Source organism: Melitaea cinxia, chromosome 7, assembly GCF_905220565.1.
Source record: "Melitaea cinxia chromosome 7, ilMelCinx1.1, whole genome shotgun sequence".
NCBI classification, from domain to species: Eukaryota; Metazoa; Arthropoda; class Insecta; order Lepidoptera; family Nymphalidae; genus Melitaea; species Melitaea cinxia.
Window position 1 is genome coordinate 1,277,173 of NC_059400.1, and position 22,929 is coordinate 1,300,101.

The 22,929-nt window shown below is 34.4% G+C and overlaps 1 protein-coding gene across 1 annotated transcript; it reads left to right on the forward strand.

Annotated features, from left to right (window-relative positions):
* The first annotated feature begins 11,288 nt into the window (after positions 1–11,288).
* Positions 11,289–18,743, forward strand: LOC123655070 (zinc finger protein 667-like). Its single transcript, XM_045590907.1, has 7 exons — positions 11,289–11,658; positions 12,117–12,383; positions 14,363–14,569; positions 15,321–15,436; positions 16,681–16,844; positions 17,163–17,309; positions 18,014–18,743. Exons 1-7 carry the CDS (start codon positions 11,491–11,493, stop codon positions 18,151–18,153), a joined length of 1,209 nt encoding a protein of 402 aa, XP_045446863.1. The 5' UTR covers positions 11,289–11,490; the 3' UTR covers positions 18,154–18,743.
* Positions 18,744–22,929: the final 4,186 nt, after the last annotated feature.

The following is a 22,929-nucleotide window of genomic DNA, read 5'->3' on the forward strand; positions in this document are numbered from 1 at the left end:
GGTAAACCAGCAAAGGACCAAAATTTATTTAATTTAGAAAAAAATACTGTTGTTCTGTTTGACACGTAATTTAGCTCCGATAACGACATTATTCGGGGAAACAATGATTTTCCGATTGCCAAGAAAAGTTTTTAATAGCTATTCGTCTTATATACTGGCTACATTGTAAGAACATACAGAAACGCACTCTAACATATTTCTTTAATTTTAGTTGTAAATGGCTCTACTTCTAACTAACTGGTGTAACTAAAAGATCAAATTATAGAAAAAACTTATTAGAAAGAAGCAAAAGAATAAAAAACCATCTTCAAATTATTTTTTTGAATTTTTTTGTCAGTTGAGTCTTGACAACCGCTTTACACAACCGCTTTGTAATAGGCATATAGTAAGGCATGGCGAATTCTAGCGCGACCCCATCTCGCCCCACCCAGGCGGATGACTGCTAACACGTGGTGGTTTTTAGTCAGTAGGAGTCTGACATAACTGACATAACCCTCTAGCGCCCCCGCGCTGGAGGTTATCCATGATGGATTTTCCCCACTTAAAAAAAAAAGGCGGCGCCTTAACACCGACAGTCGTGGGTTTGATTCCCGCTCGGAGTGGATATTTGTGCTTATACAAATATTTATTTCCGGTCTGGTTGTTAGTCCTTGTAGGTCTCTCCACCGTGCCTCGGAGAGTACGTTAAGCTGTTGTCCCGGTTGTTATCATGTATACCTGATAGCGATCGTTACTCATAGTAGGAAATATATATATACATATATATATATATTATGCCACTAGGTCGGCAAACAAGCGTACGGCTCACCTGATGGTAAGCGATTACCGTAGCTTATAGACGCCTGCAACACCAGAAGCATCGCAAGCGCGTTGCCGACCCAATCCCCAATCCCCCAAGGAGCTCTGGTCACCTTACTCACCAACAGAAACACAATACTGCTTGAAAACAGTATTATTTTGCTGTGATCTTCTGTAGGATATATTACCCATATATCCTACAGATATATTACCCAACCCGCATTGGAGCAGCGTGCTGGATGAAGCTCTGATCCAGGAGGCTCTGATAGGAGAACCTACATGAGAAAAGAGGCCTATGCCCTGCTGAAGCAGTTGAGTCTTTCATTTGCCCACTGTTTAAATGGTATAATGGTTTCATGGTATAATGGTGTAATGGTATGGTAATGGTTTAATGGTATTTTTTTTAGAAAAATCATTAAGTAGGTTACTAATAAGACATACGTACTATAAAGTTTATCTGCTACTCAAATATATTACCATCCTCCGTTTTTACTGTCGGGCCGTAAAAAACTAAAGCATAATTAATGTTCATATTCAACGTTCTCAAAGTATTAATACGTCTCTGTTACGATTTGACAATAATAAGAGTTAATTTTCAGAAATTATCATAAAATTACATACGTTAGGGAACAATTAATCAGTTAATTGCCTTGATTATGAAATAATTGGCGATGATTTGGCTTAAACATATAATATAGTGTCAAATTACATAACTATGGTTTCTCAAATTCTATTCTTGGTAGCTTAATATTAATCACTTAATTAAGGACTAGTAAAAATGTTTTAAAGTGACAACTTGAAATAAAAACATTTGAAGGTTATTTTTTGATAAAAAATATATTTCCAGACTATAAAATATTCAGTTTATTGAAGTAAAACTACGCACGCTTGACTTGGGGAATAGAAGCTGGTGAATGGGTGACGAGAGCGGTACGATAAGTGTGATCGGGCGAGGCGAACAGAAGTTGAGAGGGAGATTTAAGTTAGATGGAGCCAAAGAAGTTTTACTGCAGTCGCGTGGTCTAAAGCACACTCGTTTTTTGAAGAGAGTTACCCTAACAATTTTATTTTGAAAAAACTTATGAGTATAAATGTAAAAAACCTGACAAAATATATTATTCATATAGAAAAAGCAAGCGATCTAATAATATATATATATACTAGCTGTGCCCGCGGCTTCGCCCGCGTTGAAATCAGTGTGTCACAAAAATTTCCCGGCAAACTTTCAATGAAACTCTCATCAAAATCGGCTTAGCCACTCCGTTAACCTTCCTCTTGAAGCCCTCTCTCTAATGGTGAAACCACATGAAAACCCATTCAGTAGATTTTGAGGGAATCGATTACATACACTTTTGAGGACTTTGTTTTATTATACACTAACTGTTGTCCGCGACTACGTCCGCGTGGTTATAAAGATATACGTTTCTATTAAGATGTTTATCGCAAATTACTTTTTTGTTTCTGTCACTTGAAATGCTTATCAGACTGAGTAACTTTTTAATAGGCACAATTTAGTATAATTTAATAGTAGTTTTTATAAAACCTCTCTATACACCACATTTTTAGTTTTATTTTCCGGCTGCAGTATAAATAACCTATCAGGCGAACATATAGCTGCTGCATATGTTTCATACAAACTATCAACCCCAATTACCATCTTAGTGGTGGAATATCGCAAAATCCGCTCTTAGCGGACGTCTACTAACAATAATCTACCTCCTTGCCAAATTTCATCTTTGTCCATCCTTGATGGATCGACCATCCAGCGGTTTTTGAGTTCTCGTGATGAGTGAGTCAGTAACCTTTCTCTTGATATATATATATATATATATATATATATATATATATATTTGGACATCTCCTTACCAAGTTTGTAGCTGTTATAGTTTCGGAGATTTCGTGATGAGTGAGTCAACCTACCATCCCCCGTTTTAACCCCAAAAGGGAGTTGATTTCTAAATATACATTATTTGGACACCTTTTCACCATCTATAGAGCTTACATTTTAATTTCAAGTCTCTTACTTCAAAAACATAAGACTTTCATACAAAATTCCAACCCCCAAACCTACCTGCCAAATTCCAAGTTTGTGTTATAGTTTCGGAGATTTCGTGATGAGTGTCCTTTCACTTTTATATATATATATATATATATATATATATATAGTGTTCTGTTCTGTTCTTATTCTGTTCTGTTCTATTCTGTTCTGTTCTGTTCTTATACTGTTCTGTTCTATTCTGTTCTATTTTATTCTATTCTATTCTGTTCTATTCTCTATTCTATTCTCTATTCTATTAAGTTTTGTTCTATTCTGTTCTATTCTGTTTTATTCTGTTTTATTCTATTCTGTTCTATTCTATTCTGTTCTATTCTGTTCTGTTCTTATTCTGTTCTATTCTATTCTGTTCTTATTCTGTTCTATTCTATTCTGTTCTTAATCTGTTCTATTCTATTTTAGTCTATTCTATTCTGTTCTGTTCTGTTCTATTCTATTCTGTTCTCTATCCTGTTCAGTTTTGTTCTGTTCTGTTCTTTTCTATTCTGTACTATTCTGTTCTGTTCTGTTCTTATTCTGTTCTATTCTGTTCTGTTCTGTTCTATTCTGTTCTATTCTATTCTGTTCTTATACTGTTCTATTCTGTTCTGTTCTATTCTATTCTCTATTCTATTCTATATTCTATTAAGTTTTGTTCTATTCTGTTCTATTCTATTCTGTTCTATTCTTTTCTACTCTGTTCTATTCTGTTCTGTTCTTATTCTGTTCTATTCTGTTCTGTTCTATTCTGTTCTATTCTATTCCATTCTGTTCTGTTCTTATTCTGTTCTATTTTATTCTATTCTGTTCTGTTCTGTTCTTATTCTGTTCTGTTCTATTCTGTTCTGTTCTGTTCTTATTCTGTTCTGTTCTATTCTGTTCTATTTTATTCTATTCTATTCTGTTCTATTCTCTATTCTATTCTCTATTCTATTAAGTTTTGTTCTATTCTGTTCTATTCTGTTTTATTCTGTTTTATTCTATTCTTTTCTATTCTATTCTGTTCTATTCTGTTTTGTTCTATTCTTTTCTACTCTGTTCGGTTCTATTCTGTTCTGTTCCATTCTTTTCTATTCTGTTCTGTTCTGTTCTATTCTATTCTGTTCTGTTCTATTCTATTCTTTCCTTATTCTGTTCTATTCTATTCTATTCTGTTCCATTTTGTTCTGTTCTATTCTGTTCTATTCTGTTCTGTTCTGTTCTGTTCTTTTCTATTCTTTTCTATTCTTTTCTATTCTGTTCTGTTCTTATTCTGTTTTATTCTATTCTACTCTGGTCTATTTTATTCTATTCTGTTCTGTTCTGTTCTATTCTATTCTGTTCTATTCTTATCTGTTATGTTCTATTCTGTTCTGTTCTGTTCTATTCTATTCTGTTCTTATTCTGTTCTATTCTATTCTGTTCTGTTCTATTCTATTCTGTTCTCTATCCTGTTCAGTTTTGTTCTGTTCTGTTCTTTTCTATTCTGTACTATTCTGTTCTGTTCTGTTCTTATTCTGTTCTATTCTATTCTGTTCTATTCTGTTCTGTTCTTATTCTGTTCTATTCTATTCCATTCTGTTCTGTTATTATTCTGTTCTATTTTATTCTATTCTGTTCTGTTCTGTTCTTATTCTGTTCTATTCTGTTCTGTTCTATTCTGTTCTATTTTATTCTATTCTATTCTGTTCTATTCTCTATTCTATTCTCTATTCTATTAAGTTTTGTTCTATTCTGTTTTATTCTATTCTGTTCTATTCTATTCTGTTCTATTCTGTTTTGTTCTATTCTTTTCTACTCTGTTCGGTTCTATTCTGTTCTGTTCCATTCTTTTCTATTCTGTTCTGTTCTGTTCTATTCTATTCTGTTCTGTTCTATTCTATTCTTTCCTTATTCTGTTCTATTCTATTCTATTCTGTTCCATTTTGTTCTGTTCTATTCTGTTCTATTCTGTTCTGTTCTGTTCTATTCTGTTCTGTTCTTTTCTATTCTTTTCTATTCTGTTCTGTTCTATTCTGTTCTGTTCTTATTCTGTTTTATTCTATTCTACTCTGGTCTATTTTATTCTATTCTGTTCTGTTCTATTCTATTCTGTTCTATTCTTTTCTGTTATGTTCTATTCTGTTCTGTTCTGTTCTATTCTATTCTGTTCTTATTCTTTTCTATTCTATTCTGTTCTGTTCTATTCTATTCTGTTCTCTATCATGTTCAGTTTTGTTCTGTTCTGTTCTTTTCTATTCTGTACTATTCTGTTCTGTTCTGTTCTTATTCTGTTCTATTCTATTCCATTCTGTTCTGTTATTATTCTGTTCTATTTTATTCTATTCTGTTCTGTTCTGTTCTTATTCTGTTCTATTCTGTTCTGTTCTATTCTGTTCTATTTTATTCTATTCTATTCTGTTCTATTCTCTATTCTATTCTCTATTCTATTAAGTTTTGTTCTATTCTGTTCTATTCTGTTTTATTCTGTTTTATTCTATTCTGTTCTATTCTATTCTGTTCTATTCTGTTTTGTTCTATTCTTTTCTACTCTGTTCGGTTCTATTCTGTTCTGTTCCATTCTTTTCTATTCTGTTCTGTTCTGTTCTATTCTATTCTGTTCTGTTCTATTCTATTCTTTCCTTATTCTGTTCTATTCTATTCTATTCTGTTCCATTTTGTTCTGTTCTATTCTGTTCTATTCTTTTCTATTCTTTTCTATTCTGTTCTATTCTGTTCTGTTCTTATTCTGTTTTATTCTATTCTACTCTGGTCTATTTTATTCTATTCTGTTCTGTTCTGTTCTATTCTATTCTGTTCTATTCTTTTCTGTTATGTTCTATTCTGTTCTGTTCTGTTCTATTCTATTCTGTTCTTATTCTTTTCTATTCTATTCTGTTCTGTTCTATTCTATTCTGTTCTCTATCCTGTTCAGTTTTGTTCTGTTCTGTTCTTTTCTATTCTGTACTATTCTGTTCTGTTCTGTTCTTATTCTGTTCTATTCTATTCCATTCTGTTCTGTTATTATTCTGTTCTATTTTATTTTATTCTGTTCTGTTCTGTTCTTATTCTGTTCTATTCTGTTCTGTTCTATTCTGTTCTATTTTATTCTATTCTATTCTGTTCTATTCTCTATTCTATTCTCTATTCTATTAAGTTTTGTTCTATTCTGTTCTATTCTGTTTTATTCTGTTTTATTCTATTCTGTTCTATTCTATTCTGTTCTATTCTGTTTTGTTCTATTCTTTTCTACTCTGTTCGGTTCTATTCTGTTCTGTTCCATTCTTTTCTATTCTGTTCTGTTCTGTTCTATTCTATTCTGTTCTGTTCTATTCTATTCTTTCCTTATTCTGTTCTATTCTATTCTATTCTGTTCCATTTTGTTCTGTTCTATTCTGTTCTATTCTGTTCTGTTCTGTTCTGTTCTTTTCTATTCTTTTCTATTCTTTTCTATTCTGTTCTGTTCTTATTCTGTTTTATTCTATTCTACTCTGGTCTATTTTATTCTATTCTGTTCTGTTCTGTTCTATTCTATTCTGTTCTATTCTTTTCTGTTATGTTCTATTCTGTTCTGTTCTGTTCTATTCTATTCTGTTCTTATTCTGTTCTATTCTATTCTGTTCTGTTCTATTCTATTCTGTTCTCTATCCTGTTCAGTTTTGTTCTGTTCTGTTCTTTTCTATTCTGTACTATTCTGTTCTGTTCTGTTCTTATTCTGTTCTATTCTATTCTGTTCTATTCTGTTCTGTTCTTATTCTGTTCTATTCTATTCCATTCTGTTCTGTTATTATTCTGTTCTATTTTATTCTATTCTGTTCTGTTCTGTTCTTATTCTGTTCTATTCTGTTCTGTTCTATTCTGTTCTATTTTATTCTATTCTATTCTGTTCTATTCTCTATTCTATTCTCTATTCTATTAAGTTTTGTTCTATTCTGTTTTATTCTATTCTGTTCTATTCTATTCTGTTCTATTCTGTTTTGTTCTATTCTTTTCTACTCTGTTCGTTTCTATTCTGTTCTGTTCCATTCTTTTCTATTCTGTTCTGTTCTGTTCTATTCTATTCTGTTCTGTTCTATTCTATTCTTTCCTTATTCTGTTCTATTCTATTCTATTCTGTTCCATTTTGTTCTGTTCTATTCTGTTCTATTCTGTTCTGTTCTGTTCTATTCTGTTCTGTTCTTTTCTATTCTTTTCTATTCTGTTCTATTCTGTTCTGTTCTTATTCTGTTTTATTCTATTCTACTCTGGTCTATTTTATTCTATTCTGTTCTGTTCTGTTCTATTCTATTCTGTTCTATTCTTTTCTGTTATGTTCTATTCTTTTCTGTTCTGTTCTATTCTATTCTGTTCTTATTCTTTTCTATTCTATTCTGTTCTGTTCTATTCTATTCTGTTCTCTATCCTGTTCAGTTTTGTTCTGTTCTGTTCTTTTCTATTCTGTACTATTCTGTTCTGTTCTGTTCTTATTCTGTTCTATTCTATTCCATTCTGTTCTGTTATTATTCTGTTCTATTTTATTCTATTCTGTTCTGTTCTGTTCTTATTCTGTTCTATTCTGTTCTGTTCTATTCTGTTCTATTTTATTCTATTCTATTCTGTTCTATTCTCTATTCTATTCTCTATTCTATTAAGTTTTGTTCTATTCTGTTTTATTCTATTCTGTTCTATTCTATTCTGTTCTGTTCTTATTCCGTTCTATTCTATTCTGTTCTATTCTGTTTTGTTCTATTCTTTTCTACTCTGTTCTGTTCTATTCTGTTCTGCTCTGTTCCATTCTTTTCTATTCTGTTCTGTTCTGTTCTATTCTATTCTGTTCTATTCTATTCTATTCTATTCTTTCCTTATTCTGTTCTATTCTATTCTATTCTGTTCCATTCTGTTCTGTTCTATTCTGTTCTGTTCTATTCTGTTCTGTTCTTTTCTATTCTGTTCTATTCTGTTCTGTTCTTATTCTGTTTTATTCTATTCTACTCTGGTCTATTCTATTCTATTCTGTTCTGTTCTATTCTATTCTGTTCTGTTCTATTCTTTTCTGTTCTGTTCTATTCTGTTCTATTCTGTTCTGTTCTTATTCTGTTCTATTCTATTCTACTCTGGTCTATTCTATTCTACTCTGGTCTATTCTATTCTGTTCTGTTCTATTCTATTCTGTTCTCTATCCTGTTCAGTTTTGTTCTGTTCTGTTCTTTTCTATTCTGTACTATTCTGTTCTATTCTATTCTGTTCTATTCATTTCTTAATCTGTTCTATTCTTTTTCTTTCTGTTTCGTTCTTGTTCTGTTTCTATATACAGATAACAGGTATATAAAACATATAAATATCTTCAACATACACACACGGTCGTCTATTCCTAAAATAGCTAAATGCCTGAGTGTAAGAGTTGCTTATAAATGCTTAGGGATATCACAAACATTTTAGTCATAATTAAACAACTTTTTCGGATTTTATGAGGACCAGTCCTCCCGTGACCATAGTTGCTGTAAACTTGTAAAGAATCCGAAACGTCGAGTATCTAAAAAACTGAATAAAACGCGATAAAATCCGAAACAGTTGTTGCATTATAATGAGTAAAATTCGCGTAAAACTTGGATAACAACATTTTAGTCATTAAATAAGCTAAAATATTCTTAAGTGAGTCAGTGACCTTTCTTTTTTTTATTTATATATTGATTACGATGCATTATTTGGACACCTTTTCGCCATCTATAGAGCTTACATTTTAAATTTCAAGTCTCTTACTTCAAAAACCTAGGACTTTCATACAAACTTCCAATCTTCGTTTTATACCCTTAGGGGTCGCGTTTCCTAAAATTCCTTCTTAGCGGTTGTTTACGTCTTATAAAGAATCTACCTGCTAAATTTGAAGTTTATAGCTGATATAGTTTTGGAGATTTCTTTATGAGTGAGTCAACCTACCATCCCACGTTTTAACCCCAAAAGGGAGTTGATTTCTAAAGGTACATTATTTGGACACCTTCTCACCATCTACAGAGCGTACATTTTAAATTTCAAGTCTCTTACTTCAAAAACATTGGACTTTCATACAAACTTGCAACCCCCGTTTTACCCCTTAGGGGTCGAGTTTCGTAAAATCCGTTTTTAGCGGATCTCTATGTCCTATAAGGACCCTACTTGCCAAATTTCAAGTTTGTAGATATTATAGTTTCGGAGATTTCGTGATGAGTGAGTGACCTTTCGCTTTTATATAGATTATTATAGATTATAGATTATAGATATATATTAAACTAAACTCTGTTAAACTAAATGTAACAAAACTAGTATTATAAATTAAAATACTTCACGAAATATTATTGTTGTCTTCGCTTCACTACGTTTGATTTCAGCCTTTCGTAGGCCACTGCTGGACAAAGGCCTCCCTAAGTTCAGGTGAAGTATCCCGATTCTCCGCTATCGTCATCCAACTTCCAATTTTTTGCTAACGCACGGTCTTCACTCCATGACTCGTTTGCTACAGTGGCCATTGCTCTTGCGACACACGTGACCAGGCCACTGCTTTTTCAACTTACTGGTTTTTCGGGGTATAACGGTTACTTTCGTTCTCTTGTGGATAGTCTCATCTCTGGTCCTATCATTGAGAGAGACTCAATGGGCCTTCCCATAGCACATTGAGTGACTCTAAGCTTGTGGACTAGTCCCATCGTTAATGTCTATGTCTCGGCACCAAAGGTCAACCACAGGCAGAACCACGGTCTTATAAGACCGTGAGGCAAACACTATGACTTATGTCTTCAAGGCAAACTGCCACTTTTCAACTTTAAGTAGATGATCTTAAAATTTATAAGAATACTAGCTGACCCCACAAACGTTGTTTTGCCATATATGTTATTAGCCCCCCTTAATCTCCCCCCCCCCGTTATAACTTAGGTGTATGAAAAATGGATGTTGGCCGATTCTCAGACCTACCCGATATGTACACAAAACTTCATAAAAATCGGTCCAGCCGTTTCGGAGGATTATGTTGACTAACATTGTGACACGAGAATTTTATATATAAGATAAGAACTATTGTAAATTCGGAATTTTTGCAAGAAGATTTGAATAGTTTAATTAATTTAGTTTAATTAATTCGATTTAAATAGTTTTTTTTTACATTCAGACATGTTCGTCTGTTTCTATGGTAAGCAACTTAATGCTTGTGTTACAGGTAACAACCAACTGTTATAACTTTTTTTTTATTTTATAAACATACATATAAATAATACATATATAAATAAATATATATATTACACCCAGACTCAGGCGGGAATCGAACCCGCAACCCGCGGAACAGAAAGCAGGGCTACTACAAACTGCGCCAACGGGCTAGTCAGATTTATCTTCTGGTGTTCAGAATCATATGAATCTGAAGACCCTTTAACGCAACGGCGTAAGCCTCGGTAGAAAAATAAAAAACTTTTATATATAGTGTTAAGCAGTAGTTGTTGAAAAAGTCACTCAGATATAAAAGATGAGTCAACCCTCGTCAACGTCAACACGGAAATATGAGTTTACTTTTAATGAGATGGAAGTAAGAAAATATATTAAATAAATATATTATGTGAACTATAGCGATTATAAGAAACGAACATACCTAATTCAAAAGAAATAAATAATTTTTACGAATCCAATAGGTCTTTTTATTTAGCAACCAGTGCTACCAACCCTACTGTTTTAACAGTAGATTTGCTATTTTTACATTCATACCCCTGTTTCATTTTCTGTTTCATTCCTATTTTTTACTGTTTTTCAATTAGTGTTCAGCGTTATCTATTACACTATGTAATATGTTTTCATGACCACTAAATAATAATACAGATGGCAGTAATTACTCTTGTCGGGATTCGAGGGAATTCCCCGACCACTCTTATGTGATTGAAATTTATATTTTATACACGGGAAAATCATGTCCAAACTTTTTACAAAATTAACCACGTACAAAATTCTCCAAAAGGTATTTTTCGGATATTTTAAAACATTTGAAGCATTAACAACTGTTAAAACCTTAGTATGAATTGTGTGAATTGCTGAAGAAACTTTTGTGCTTACTTGCAGCGCCACCGTGTAAAGATTATTTTATGCTATAAATATATGAAATATATGAAATGATATAATATATGATATAATATATGAAAACTTAATTATGCATCAAAATATCGACCGTAAGGTCATACACATTTAATTTTCAAATGAGTAGCAAACGGTTAAATCCGAAATAACTGATTGCTACTCATTTGAACGTACAAAAATGCACATAAAGAAATTTAACAACTATATGTATGATTTTAAGAAGGAAAGTGAGTCTGAAAATACTAAAGATGAGGCAATTGAGGATGAAAGCGGAAAATAATGTTACTTGAACAATGTATGTTAGTCCTGATAACTAATAAAAGTTGGTAATTATTTTAATTATACGAGGAAAGTATGAAATCTGCCTTTTTTACTTTACCTACTGCTTTGTCCTGTTTTTTTTATTGGTGAGCTGCTGTTTTTTAGTTTCTTGGGGGTGGCAACACGGTTAGCAACGTTTCAATCCTGCTGTCATTATGACATTTATAATTGTATCAAAAACTTGCTGTTTTCTTATGAAACGAGCAAAATATTAATTTTTAGAATGTATTTAAAATTACTACTTATAAGCTCGTAGCACATTGATTATTTTAATGTTTTGTTGTTAAAAAAAAGAAGATTTTGATATAATAATGCGAACTTACGCTAGAAAACGGACCGAATATCAAGTTATTGAAGGTGTTCATGAAATGTGCAGACTGTGCCTCGAAAAAGTTAATGAAAGTGTTCCGATATTCTCAGATAATGATAATATTTGTGCTTCACTCACTATGAGGATCATGATGTGCGTTGGATTAGAGGTAATTGTTTATAACTTTAATCTTTGTTTCAGTTTTTGTCTCTTATACAATTACACAGAATATTATTTACAAATTAAAGATTAAATTTAAAATAATTTATCACAATGATTACAAAAAATTGAAATGAAAATGATAATTATAATACAAGAAGTGTTAAAAGTTAAAACTAATAATAACGAAGTATTATGTAGAGCTTTCGCTCTGTTATTTGTGCACCAAAGTGTCTATCCCATCAGTGCCGGACGTTGAAGCAGTCAAACGATTATCTTAAACATTCTATTATTTCTCAATTAATTTGTTATATGGCTGTGTCAATTACACAAATTACTTTTCCAATGTAAAGAGGGGTGGAGAAGATACAGCAGTGAAAATTCGGTGTGGTTGAGAATCAATACTCAATTTAAATTTTGACACATTTTATTGTATTATTAATGATAAATGATTTTTTTAACCCTCAGATAAAACGTGAAGATTGTCTTCCCAACGTCATATGCACAGAATGTCAGAAAGAACTGAACAATTATTATGAGTTCAAAAAGAAGTGTGTTCTCACTTACCAGAAATTAAAATCTCATGTCTTAGCTGTGAAACAATTGGGAACAAAGCAAAAAATAGATGTAAAAAGTACAACAGAAGATACACCTAATAATGGAGATACAGTTGTAGACGTAATTAGAAATAATACTGTAAATGATTTTAGTGTTCTTTCTAGTGACATAGTTGAGGTACTTAGTTTATTATTTTTTCTAATATATTTTTGGACTCGTATAAGTATATGTCTTAGTGAAACAGGCTTAATTGGCTTAAACCAGTCATAGTACTAGTAAATACTTTGTATCAACTAATGCTTAGTTTATAATATAAATCTTCTTGATCGCACATCTGTTGTCTCAGCCAAACCCTTGATATGCATCATCATCATCTTCCTGCCCTTATCCCACTTATGTAGGGTCGGCACAACATGTTTTCCTCTTCCATTCCTCTCTATTATTCGTCACTTCAGTGCTCACTCCTTTCTTTCTCATATCCTCACTCACACAATCCATTCATCGCTTTTTCGGTCTGCCGATCGCTCTTCGTCCTTCGACATTCATCCCTAACATTCTTTTACCGACATTGCGGTCATCCCTCCTTATTACATGCCCATACCATGCTAACCTATTGCTCCTCATTTTCTCTGTCACGGGTGCTACTTTCAAACTTCCCCTTATATACTCATTTCTAATCCGATCTTTCCTCGTTACTCCACACATCCATCTTAGCATTCTCATCTCGGCTGCGTGCACTCTTCTTTCATCCGTCTCTTTTGTTGCCCAACATTCCGATCCATACATTACGACAGGTCTTATGATCGTTTTATAGATTTTCCCCTTAAGTTTAAGGGGCATTCGTGGATCACAAGCTGTTCCAGAGACCTGTCGCCATTTCATCCATCCCACATTTATTCTATTTTTCACGTCACGGTCTATGTTGCCGTCATTTTGTATTAATAACCCAAGGTACCGGAAGTCGGAGAAAACTGGTAGGGATACATCATTCAAAGCGATATGGGAAAAACCGGACAAACCGCTGAAATTGTAGAATAAGTGCCCCGTTTTAGATCTACTTATTCTCAATCCCGCGCCCTCCAGTCTTTCCTGCCATTTTCCCAGTCTGCTCTGTACCTCAAAAGCATTATCTCCGACAAGAACAACGTCGTCAGCAAACAGCATACACCAGGGTGCTTCCTCCTGTATGTCTGATGTTAAAACATCCATTACTAGGAGGAATAAATACGGGCTTAAAGCCGACCCCTGGTGCAAACCTACAGCCACATTGAATTTGTCAGTTACTCCGGCTTCGGACCGGACGTGGGTGCTAGCTATATCATACATCGCCTGAACAAGTCGTACATACTTCTCTGGCACTCCTTTCCTTTTCATAGCCCACCACAGAACCTTACGGGGGACCCTATCGTATGCCTTTTCCAGATCCATGAACACCATATGCAAGTCTTTTTGTGCGAGTCGATATTTTTCGCAGAGTTGGCGGAGTGCAAATATGGCGTCCGTAGTTCCCCGGCCCGGCATAAACCCAAATTGGTTCTGTGTGACCTCACATTCTTCTCTCATTCGTCGCGCTTTCACTTTCTCCCATATCTTCATGCTATGTGACATGAGCTTTATTCCCCGATAGCTGCTGCAGTCCTGTATGTCACCTTTATTTTTAAAAATGGGCACCAGTGAACTGTAGCACCATTCCTCGGGTATGACCTCTTCTTGCACCAACTTATTGAAAAATAAAGTCAGCCACTTCCATCTTCCGTTCCATCCATCTTCACTTCCTCTATACTTACCTCTTTCACCATTCCTTCATTACTTCGTACATTTTCTAACACTCCGCTCCATTCATTTTCTTCATTCATCAAGTTATTAAAGTATCTCTTCCAGCGTTCTTTTATTTCCTCATCGTCCGTCAAAATCTTCCCCGCTTCGTCTTTTATACATTTCATATGGTTTACATCTCTTGCATTCATCTCTCTCTCTCTTGATATTCTAAAAAGATTTTTTTGACCTTGTGGGCTCTCTAAAAAATGATACAACTTATCTTGAGCCTTGGCCCTTGCGATAGCGACTGCTTTCTTAGCCTTCTTTTTAATGTTTTGATAAATTATATGTAATTTTTTCATCAATTTATATGTAATTTTTTTGTTTTTTTTTTCTAGAAACCTGCAACAGAGCCTAATCAAAGTATTGTAAATGCATCTTTTCAACAAGACGTATCTGAATTTTTGTCTACCATCCTTGTGGAATTGGGTATACTGTCACAAAATGGTGATCATGTGATATTAATGGATCAAAATGTTAGTTTAATAGAAATTGAAACTGAAGACAATAGTAAAATTGTTTTAGAGGTGCTGGAAATTAATGAGGTATTCAAACTATAATTATTTTCTTGTTTCTGTTGTGTATGTTTTGAAAAAGTTGCTTGAAGACAAGTCTTCGAGCAATGCGTCCTGCCTGTGTTAACATACGGAGCCGAGACGTGGACACTGACGAGGGGACTGGTCCACAAGTTTAAAGTCGCTCAACGTGCAATGGAACGGGCTATGTTTGGGGTCTCTCTCAAAGATAAGATTAAAAATGAGACTATCCGCGAGAGAACGAAAGTAACCGACATAGCCCACAGAATTAGCAAGTTGAAGTGGCAGTGGGCTGGTCATCTGTGTCGCAGGAGGTCCTAGAGTAGAGACTTGGCAAACGCAGTGTGGGACGTCCTCCGGCCCGTTGGACCGATGATCTACGTAAGATTGCCGGTGTAGACCTGGATGAGGATTGCGGAAGACCGGGATGTCTGGCGCGAACTTGGGAAGGCCTATGTCCAGCAGTGGACTGTCATAGGCTGAAGTGATGATGTTTTAAAAAACAATTACTAGACATAATATTTTTTTTTTTACATTTATCTGTTATTTTATATGTACTTCAAAATGAATCAATAAACAATTAACCAAAGTGGTGGATTTTTTATTAAATTAATTTGTAAAATTAAATTTTGGACTAAAAAAATTTAAGTCTATATAAAAATTTAAGCTTTCTGAAATATTATTAGTTTTGCTTTAATTTTTGTTAAGGTAATAAGGATAGTAGTTTTATTTTTATTTTATAATAAATAATATTTTTTAGGAACAGCAGAAAGAAACAAACAACGAAATTAGTAATAGTGAAATTAATACAGAACCAACATTCAAATTAATAGAGCCTAGCAACACTGAGAAGAATGTGATACAGCCTAAAAAAGAGTAAGTTTAAATATAACTTGATAAATACTCTACTTTGTGTCTTCTCTATTCTGTGTGGCATTGATGAAAATAATCTGTTATATCTTAGCCCTAGTGAAAGCCAATAAAAAAATAATGATGGGCTGAACGATATCACTTCTAGGAATTCAATGATTTTTTCCCAACTTTGAAAGAACAATGACTTTCCTTATCTACCACAAATAGGGATTGTGTCTGATCTGCAGTGTCCTGTTAAATGTATTCATGAGCTCTGCCAGGCCTTTAATAGGCAGTTGCATGTAGGATCCAAGAGGAATCGTTTCACTCGCTTGTAGCGTATCGTATCTGTTGCGTGATGACGGACTGAATTGGCATTAGTAGCATTGGGGGATTGGAAATGGTCCCTCCATGTATTTCGCCAGGATCTTTGCTGTCATATATATATACATATTATAGAGATATATGGCACCAGGAGGAGTTCCTCTTATTACCATTTGTTGGAATTCGCACATGTATGTGGCTCCTTTTGTGGTCTTGCACAGTCTTTGGCCAAGTACTCCCTGGAAACGGACGCACTAAAATCTTCTGTTGCAAGTTCACCGACGCATACTCAAGGACTTGGCATTGGTGGCACTGTACTGGTGCTTTATTGTCCCGCCACACCTTATTAATAAGTCTGGAGTCCATGTTTCGTCGACAATAAGATCTAGCATCGAAAAGATCTCTGTAATTCGATCAATTGGGTGAGATAAGTGCATCTGGCGTCTCTTTGGGGGACAGATCGCTTTGGCCAACTCCGCAGGAAATCCTTGCTCCTGAAGAGAAGTTATGACCTTGTTAGGATACATCGACCGCTGAAATTGCCATTTTGGATTAGATTAAAACCTAATTCAATATGGATTTCCGGGAAGTTATCGTTGCGTTTTCGTAGAATCGAATGAGAGATAACATTCACAATTTGACATTGACAGTTGTTTTAAAAAAAAAATCGCCACGTTTTGATAAAAGCCAACTTGGACTTACCTATATTTGTGGGCGATGTGGTCGCGACAATGACGTCATCTATGACGTCGAGCGATCGCTCGCGACGACCACGGACCTTAGGTGGAACAATAGAATGTGCGTTGCGTACGTTACGGATGCTTAGTGGAACGATGCTTTAATGACTGTCTTTGTTAGGAGTTCTGACGTTGGGCTAGAGTACCAACAGTGCGATTTTCTTAATTCAAATAGAATATAAGTTATTTTGAGTCGCGTGTGCGCAGGTCACGCGTTCGTTGCGCCGAGTGCGGCAAGAGGTTCGCGTCGAGTGGAGCTCTGCGGAGACACGCGCGCGTGCACTCGGGCGAGCGGCCCTTCGTGTGCGCGCAGTGCGGCCACGCCTTCGCGCAGCGGGAGGTGCTGCGGCGGCACGAGCTGGTGCACAGAGGTGTGTGTATGTGAATGTGTGCACGCCAGCTTGTATGTGCGTGCGCGTGCGTGCGTAAATGAATTTTATGCGTGAGTGAATTTATTTATTTATTACGGACATCCACAGCATCCACAGCACTGAAAACTTATATAAGAAATAAAATGTCATATAATTATTAAAGCCAATTACGACTGTACGTCTGTTTAAAGTTGAATTGAATAGAACAAACGTGCAAGTAAAAAAAAGGAAAAATAACGAAACAAATACGATAAAACTGAAACCAACAACAAATCCAATCTGTATACGAAAGTACCATAGTCAGCGCCAGCCCGTCAGTTCCAGAGCAGCGGCCGTTCCCGTGCCCGTCGTGCGCGCGCAGCTTCACGCAGCGCGGCGCGCTGGCGGCGCACGCGCGCTCGCACGCCCGCGCGCTGGCGCTGCACCGCTGCGCGCGCTGCCCGCGCGTGTTCCTGCACGCGTCCGGTGCGACACACACACACACACACACAGCGTTACTGCGGCCTACGCTCCCCGGGCTCCCTCCCATGGGTTGACTGCTAGAGATCTCTCATTGAGATAAATTCGCCTTCCTGTATAATGACTATTGTAAAATTATTCTAATAAGAATATAATATACTAGCTGGCCCGGCGAACTTCGTATCGCCTAACACAAACTTTATTGTATGGTATTAAAATTCAAATTGACTTTTAAGTATTATCACAAATCTTTTGTATGGGAGTATAGAAAAGTGTTGTTTTTAGACTTTTTCAGGAAATTTAATTTTTTTTTTTAGAATTTTTCTCTCCGTAAGAACCATCCTCGTACTTCAAGGAATATTTTAAAAAAAGAATTAGTGAAATCGGTCGAACCGTTCTCGAGTTTTGCGCTTAGCAACACATTCAGCGACTCATTTTTATATTATAGATACATATAAAGAAGATTATAATCAAATACTTGAGAGCAGTGTTAAATCCCTGTGGTAAGGTGACCAGAGCTCCTGGGACCGACCCTCCCCAACCGCTGCGCGCTGCCGAACCTACCCCCGATGGTAAGTTCGGCAACGCGCTTACGATGTTCCTGGTGCCTAGGATAGGCTGCAGTAAACGCTTATCATTATGTGGGCCATACGCTTGTTGGCTACTTTGGTCGCATAAAAAACCTAAATAATGTATTGTATCATGTATAGGTTTGAGCCGGCATACAAAAGTTCACAGCGGCCGCGTGTTCACATGCGTCGTGTGTCAACGGTGCTTCAGTGATAAGAGCTCGCTACTGAGGCACCTGCGCGCCAAACACCCGAAAATTGCCGAACAAGGTACTGCTTAAAATTGGGCTGTGAGTGACATCACTATGAGAAAATTTATCGCGAAGACTGGAGGCCCTCTGACAAGTACGAACTAACAATCAGTGAACAAATTGGAGCCATCTCAGTGCAACCACAAATATGACGATAGATGTTTACAGGCGAAGTGGAGCAGAATACAGACAGCTAGACGATGTGCCGTCACGAATAACCTACAGTTTGCTATGTAGCACAGCCTTTTAACTGATAAATATGACACTTCACTTCTATGACAGTCTCTAGAAAAAATATATTGGTGAATTGTTGGATCTTTTCCTGTATGAGCTAAGTCGAATTTCATTAAATCTGGACTTTATTTTACTGTAAACTTTGTGTAAACATTCCTATCTTTATATGAAGTATTTGTCATTTTTTAATTTTTTCTTATAGCTACATCCACAGAATACATGTAACACATTACATTGAATCACTATTAAATTATTTTTAAATATATCACATTATGGAGAACACAACATTCTACAATATGTTAATGACAATGAAGCAAGTATATTTAAAATTATTGTACATCGAAATTCAAGAGTAAATGTTTACTAATTAACAATAAAATTCATTTAATAAATCATTAATCACATTTATATAAAAAGTCAAATGTTAAGACATGAAAATTTTATATTTATTTTTTTTTTTCAACAAAAATAATCAAATATAACTAGGATGCGATAAAAATAATCAAATCAAGGCAAAGAAATTAATTACTTTCTGTACTTTTGGGGTAACTTTGACAGATCATTACTATATTTTTTTAGCTAACTTTGACAATGTTAAATATGAGACACAAGAGTTAATATATTATCTCAGGCTGGTTTTTATACTCTCGTTGTTTAACGTCTATAAAAATCATAATATGTATCAAAACTGGCAATTTTGTTGTGTGTCAAAGTTATAATCCCTTTAAGGTACTGACAGACGTGCTCAAAAAAAGCATGCTAATAAGCTTGCTTAAAATTAGCATGCTCTGCAAACTGTTCACATTTGCCAGAAATAAGCATGCTTGATTTAAAGCATACTCCTAAATGTTAAACATATTAAACATTCATTTCTTTCATTGTTAAACTTGAATCATTCATGTCCTTTAATAAAGCCTCATAAGCATTATTACGAGCAATATTATTTTTATATAAAGGAGAATGTGTGTTCCACAGACATTCGTAACTTCTATAATGTGACACAAAAAGCAAAGTTTTTTCTTCTCCCCAACGCGACATATTGCGGGTTTAATTTTAATTAATTACATCAATTTTATTAATTGCATAAACAGTCGTCCGCCGCAGATCGAGACAAAATGGATAATAGCATGCTAATAAGCAAACATGTTCAGACGTGCTCGGAGCACGCCCTCCACCTACCCGCGCCTCAGGTAGCATGCTCGAAAATCAAACGTCGTTTGATTTTTGAGCACGCTCTAAATAAGCATGCTCATTACATTACACACGTGCTACTAATGAGCACTTGCTCAATAAAAGCATGCTTTCGTGCTAGTAATGAGCACGTCTGTCCGTACCTTTATGGGTAACTTTGACACAGATGAGATTTTAAGATAGACATATAAAAAGGTTGTTCTTCTTTAGGGTTAATGGCTTTCAATAGTGCTAAATGAGCTCATATGATTTCGCCAATGTCACGTAGAAAATATTGTTAAAGGTTGTATTATGTTTTTACATACCTTGAAAGTGCCAAAATTTTCGAGTTCTCTAAAAAGTTTACCACTGAAAAAAAAAAAAACAATAATTGCGCGCGAAACTTTTAGCAAAGTATTTGACATTAACTTCGTTTGAAAGCTTCTTTTTTTTTTTTAGAGAGTTGATTTAAGAAGTTTGTTATGTAAACAATTTTATAAATTTAATTTTACGCACTGAATGTGGACCACGTAAAAAATAAATACCTTTGGGATTTGACTATCAAAGTTACCCCGAGTGACCGTAACTATTTAATAAATCGAAGGTAAATAAAATTTAATTGTAATATCACTGCCAAATTCATATTACATCAGACTCATATCAACCCCACGGTCTTATATACAGGTCTTGAAACAGAGCTCAATTTCAATAGTGAGAGATTAGTACGATAATAATAATAATAACTCAATTGTACACAAAGAGTGAGCAAAATTACAAAAATAAAAACAGGAGATAAGTACAAAAGGCGGCCTTATCGCTAATGAGCGATCTCTTCCAGGCAACCTTTGGGTAAAGGAAATGGTATATATATAGACAGTTTAGGTGTACAATTTTACCTAAACATATACAATATATTTAGACAAATAAAAAATGAAAAAAAAATTAAGTATATGTACGTACATAGACGATACAAAGTTAATGAATTATTGTGATAAGATTCAAAGTGAGGACAGGAGACAATATCGACACCAACAATTTATACTACGCTAACTCGAATTTTCGATAAGTTGGTTTTCTTAATGCAACTTGAATAAATGTGTTTTTTTTTTTTTTGTAATAATAAAAATTGTGAAATTGCAATGAATAAATTAACTATTAAAGATACCAAATTTCAAATAAGTTTCTTAATTTATGGTATCAGGTTTTTCCTTTTATAAGCCTCTATCGTAAAGTTCACTTTTATGAGTTAGCTTAGTATAAATTCCTGGTCGATATGTGACTAGATAGAAGGATTAAAATTGAAGGAAATAGTGTTTCACCAAGTTCTTGAAAATTGGAAGGGATTCAACGCGTCTGATGGGCAAAGGTAGGGATTTCCAAAGCCGAGCAGCTTGGACAGTAAATGTCATAACTTTTTGTTCGCGTCAAAGCCGCTCTACGTCACTGCTGTCGATGGGTGCGGTGCGCATTGGTTAAATTTTAAAACATAATTGCAGGCAAATCATAAGTTTCCACAATTAAACAAATTGTATTGTGATTATTATGTGTATTTTATATCGATTGTGCTTATTACATAATAAACACGTGTGAATATAGATAGAAAAAGAGACAGAATGCTATTCTATCTTCGTTGCACAACACACCATCTATCGTCATGCCCCTGGCGGCCGTAAATTGAATAGAAAAGCGCAACCACTTCGCCGACGTACCCCCACTACAGACTGTTGTTGCAGGTCCTGTATAGAAGACCGTGGTTAACCCTCACTACTGAACATCTCGGTTGTCAAAACCAAGCAAAACCTTATAAAAAGCAATTAAGTTCAGAATTACCACGGACTGAAGCTACGACTGTTACTAAAATTATTTATTTATAACTAAGCGAAACGTAATGTAGATAAAAAATATTAGAAAAAATAGATTAATATTTAATAGGATATGCAAAGTAATATCAAATAATTTAATTACATTGTTGAGCGGTTTTGAAATACTCTGACATGATATTTTTAATTTTAATTGTTATTTACTTAGGTAAATAAGAAAATTTTCAAATTATGAACGTGTTTTGGAAATTCGTTTATTTCAAGACCATACCGAGATAATTATCAGCTTTTGATAAAAAGAATTTATCTTGAAAATAGATCTTTTTTTCTGTCAATATATATAAAAAAGGCTTTTTTGTTCATAGTTCACATTTTCACAATTTATTTTGCAAATATGTTTATCTTTATGACTGTATTAGTTATACAATTAATGCACTATTTCTGATTAATATATCTTAATTTATCTACACTGTATCTTTTTAAATAATGAATTTTATTTTCATAAGTAAAATCATTTTGTAGCAAGCAAAGAAATAAAATATTATTTTTATAGAACGTTTTCATAAACTAATTAAGGTTGAAATGTTATGGAGTAACTGTAATACGAATAAAGGAGATATAAGAAATACAAATAAAACTCGATTTATTTACTTAAACATTTTATTTGAAAAAAATTTCATCCTATATTGAAAGGCAACGTGGTATTGTATATTTTAGAAATTATTACAAGTTAAATCTTTCAATACTGCTGTATTCCGGGGAAAGCGCGCTCGACGACTGCGACCTGTTTCATTTTATTTTATTTTTTATGTATTTATTTGTGTCGCTGTTTTTGTCAGTTGTTTCGTGTATTGTATATTGTTTACAATCCTAATGATGATAAGGTTTATATTGCAATGTCGCAGTTGATGTCGTGAGCGGCTCTAACAACAAACATGCGACGGATGGCACTTATTATTAAATAAAAACACGTACAAATAATTTCAAACTAATATTTTTTTCTCAAGTTTATTCTCAAAACCAAGTACACGCCACCGCATTGTTACTTATGGAATGCCTTTAATACACTTAAAAATAACATTATACACATCCTATAAGCATACAATTAAATATTATGTTTTTTTTTTTAATTTTTAGAATTTTGTTCAGGAATTAAGTATGAATAATTAAGAAACGTGGGCCGACCGCGACCGGCCGGCTACCGGCAGGACATACAACTACACAACATATCGTATATAAAGTAATATCAGGAGGAAACAGATTGACACGGAACGAAACGGTAATTACACTCGAAAGTTCTCCTATATCTAAAATATAAATGATTATAAAAATAAATAAGGGCCGTCGCCCCCTCCCTTTCACCCCCCACTACTCTCAAGACACTTCGGGACACTTGTTCCACTTTGAGCAAAACTAGCTGTAAATTTAAATATCCTCGAAAATATTGGTGTTTGACACTTTTTAAAATTAAGTTTTATATAAAGATATACTCGCCGGCTCTCCCGACACGATATATTCTGAAGCGCTGCGGACCGACAGCCGCGCTCACTCCCACTAACTAAAAGAGGCCGACTGATTCCTT

Coding starts and splice junctions, on each gene's coding strand:
- LOC123655070 (XM_045590907.1), top strand. CDS start 11,491: ATGCGAACTTACGCTAGAAAACGGACCGAATATCAAGTTATTGAAGGT. Junction 12,384..14,362: donor TTTCTAGTGACATAGTTGAG/GTACTTAGTTTA, acceptor TTTTTTTTCTAG/AAACCTGCAACAGAGCCTAA. Junction 17,310..18,013: donor CGTGTTCCTGCACGCGTCCG/GTGCGACACACA, acceptor TATCATGTATAG/GTTTGAGCCGGCATACAAAA.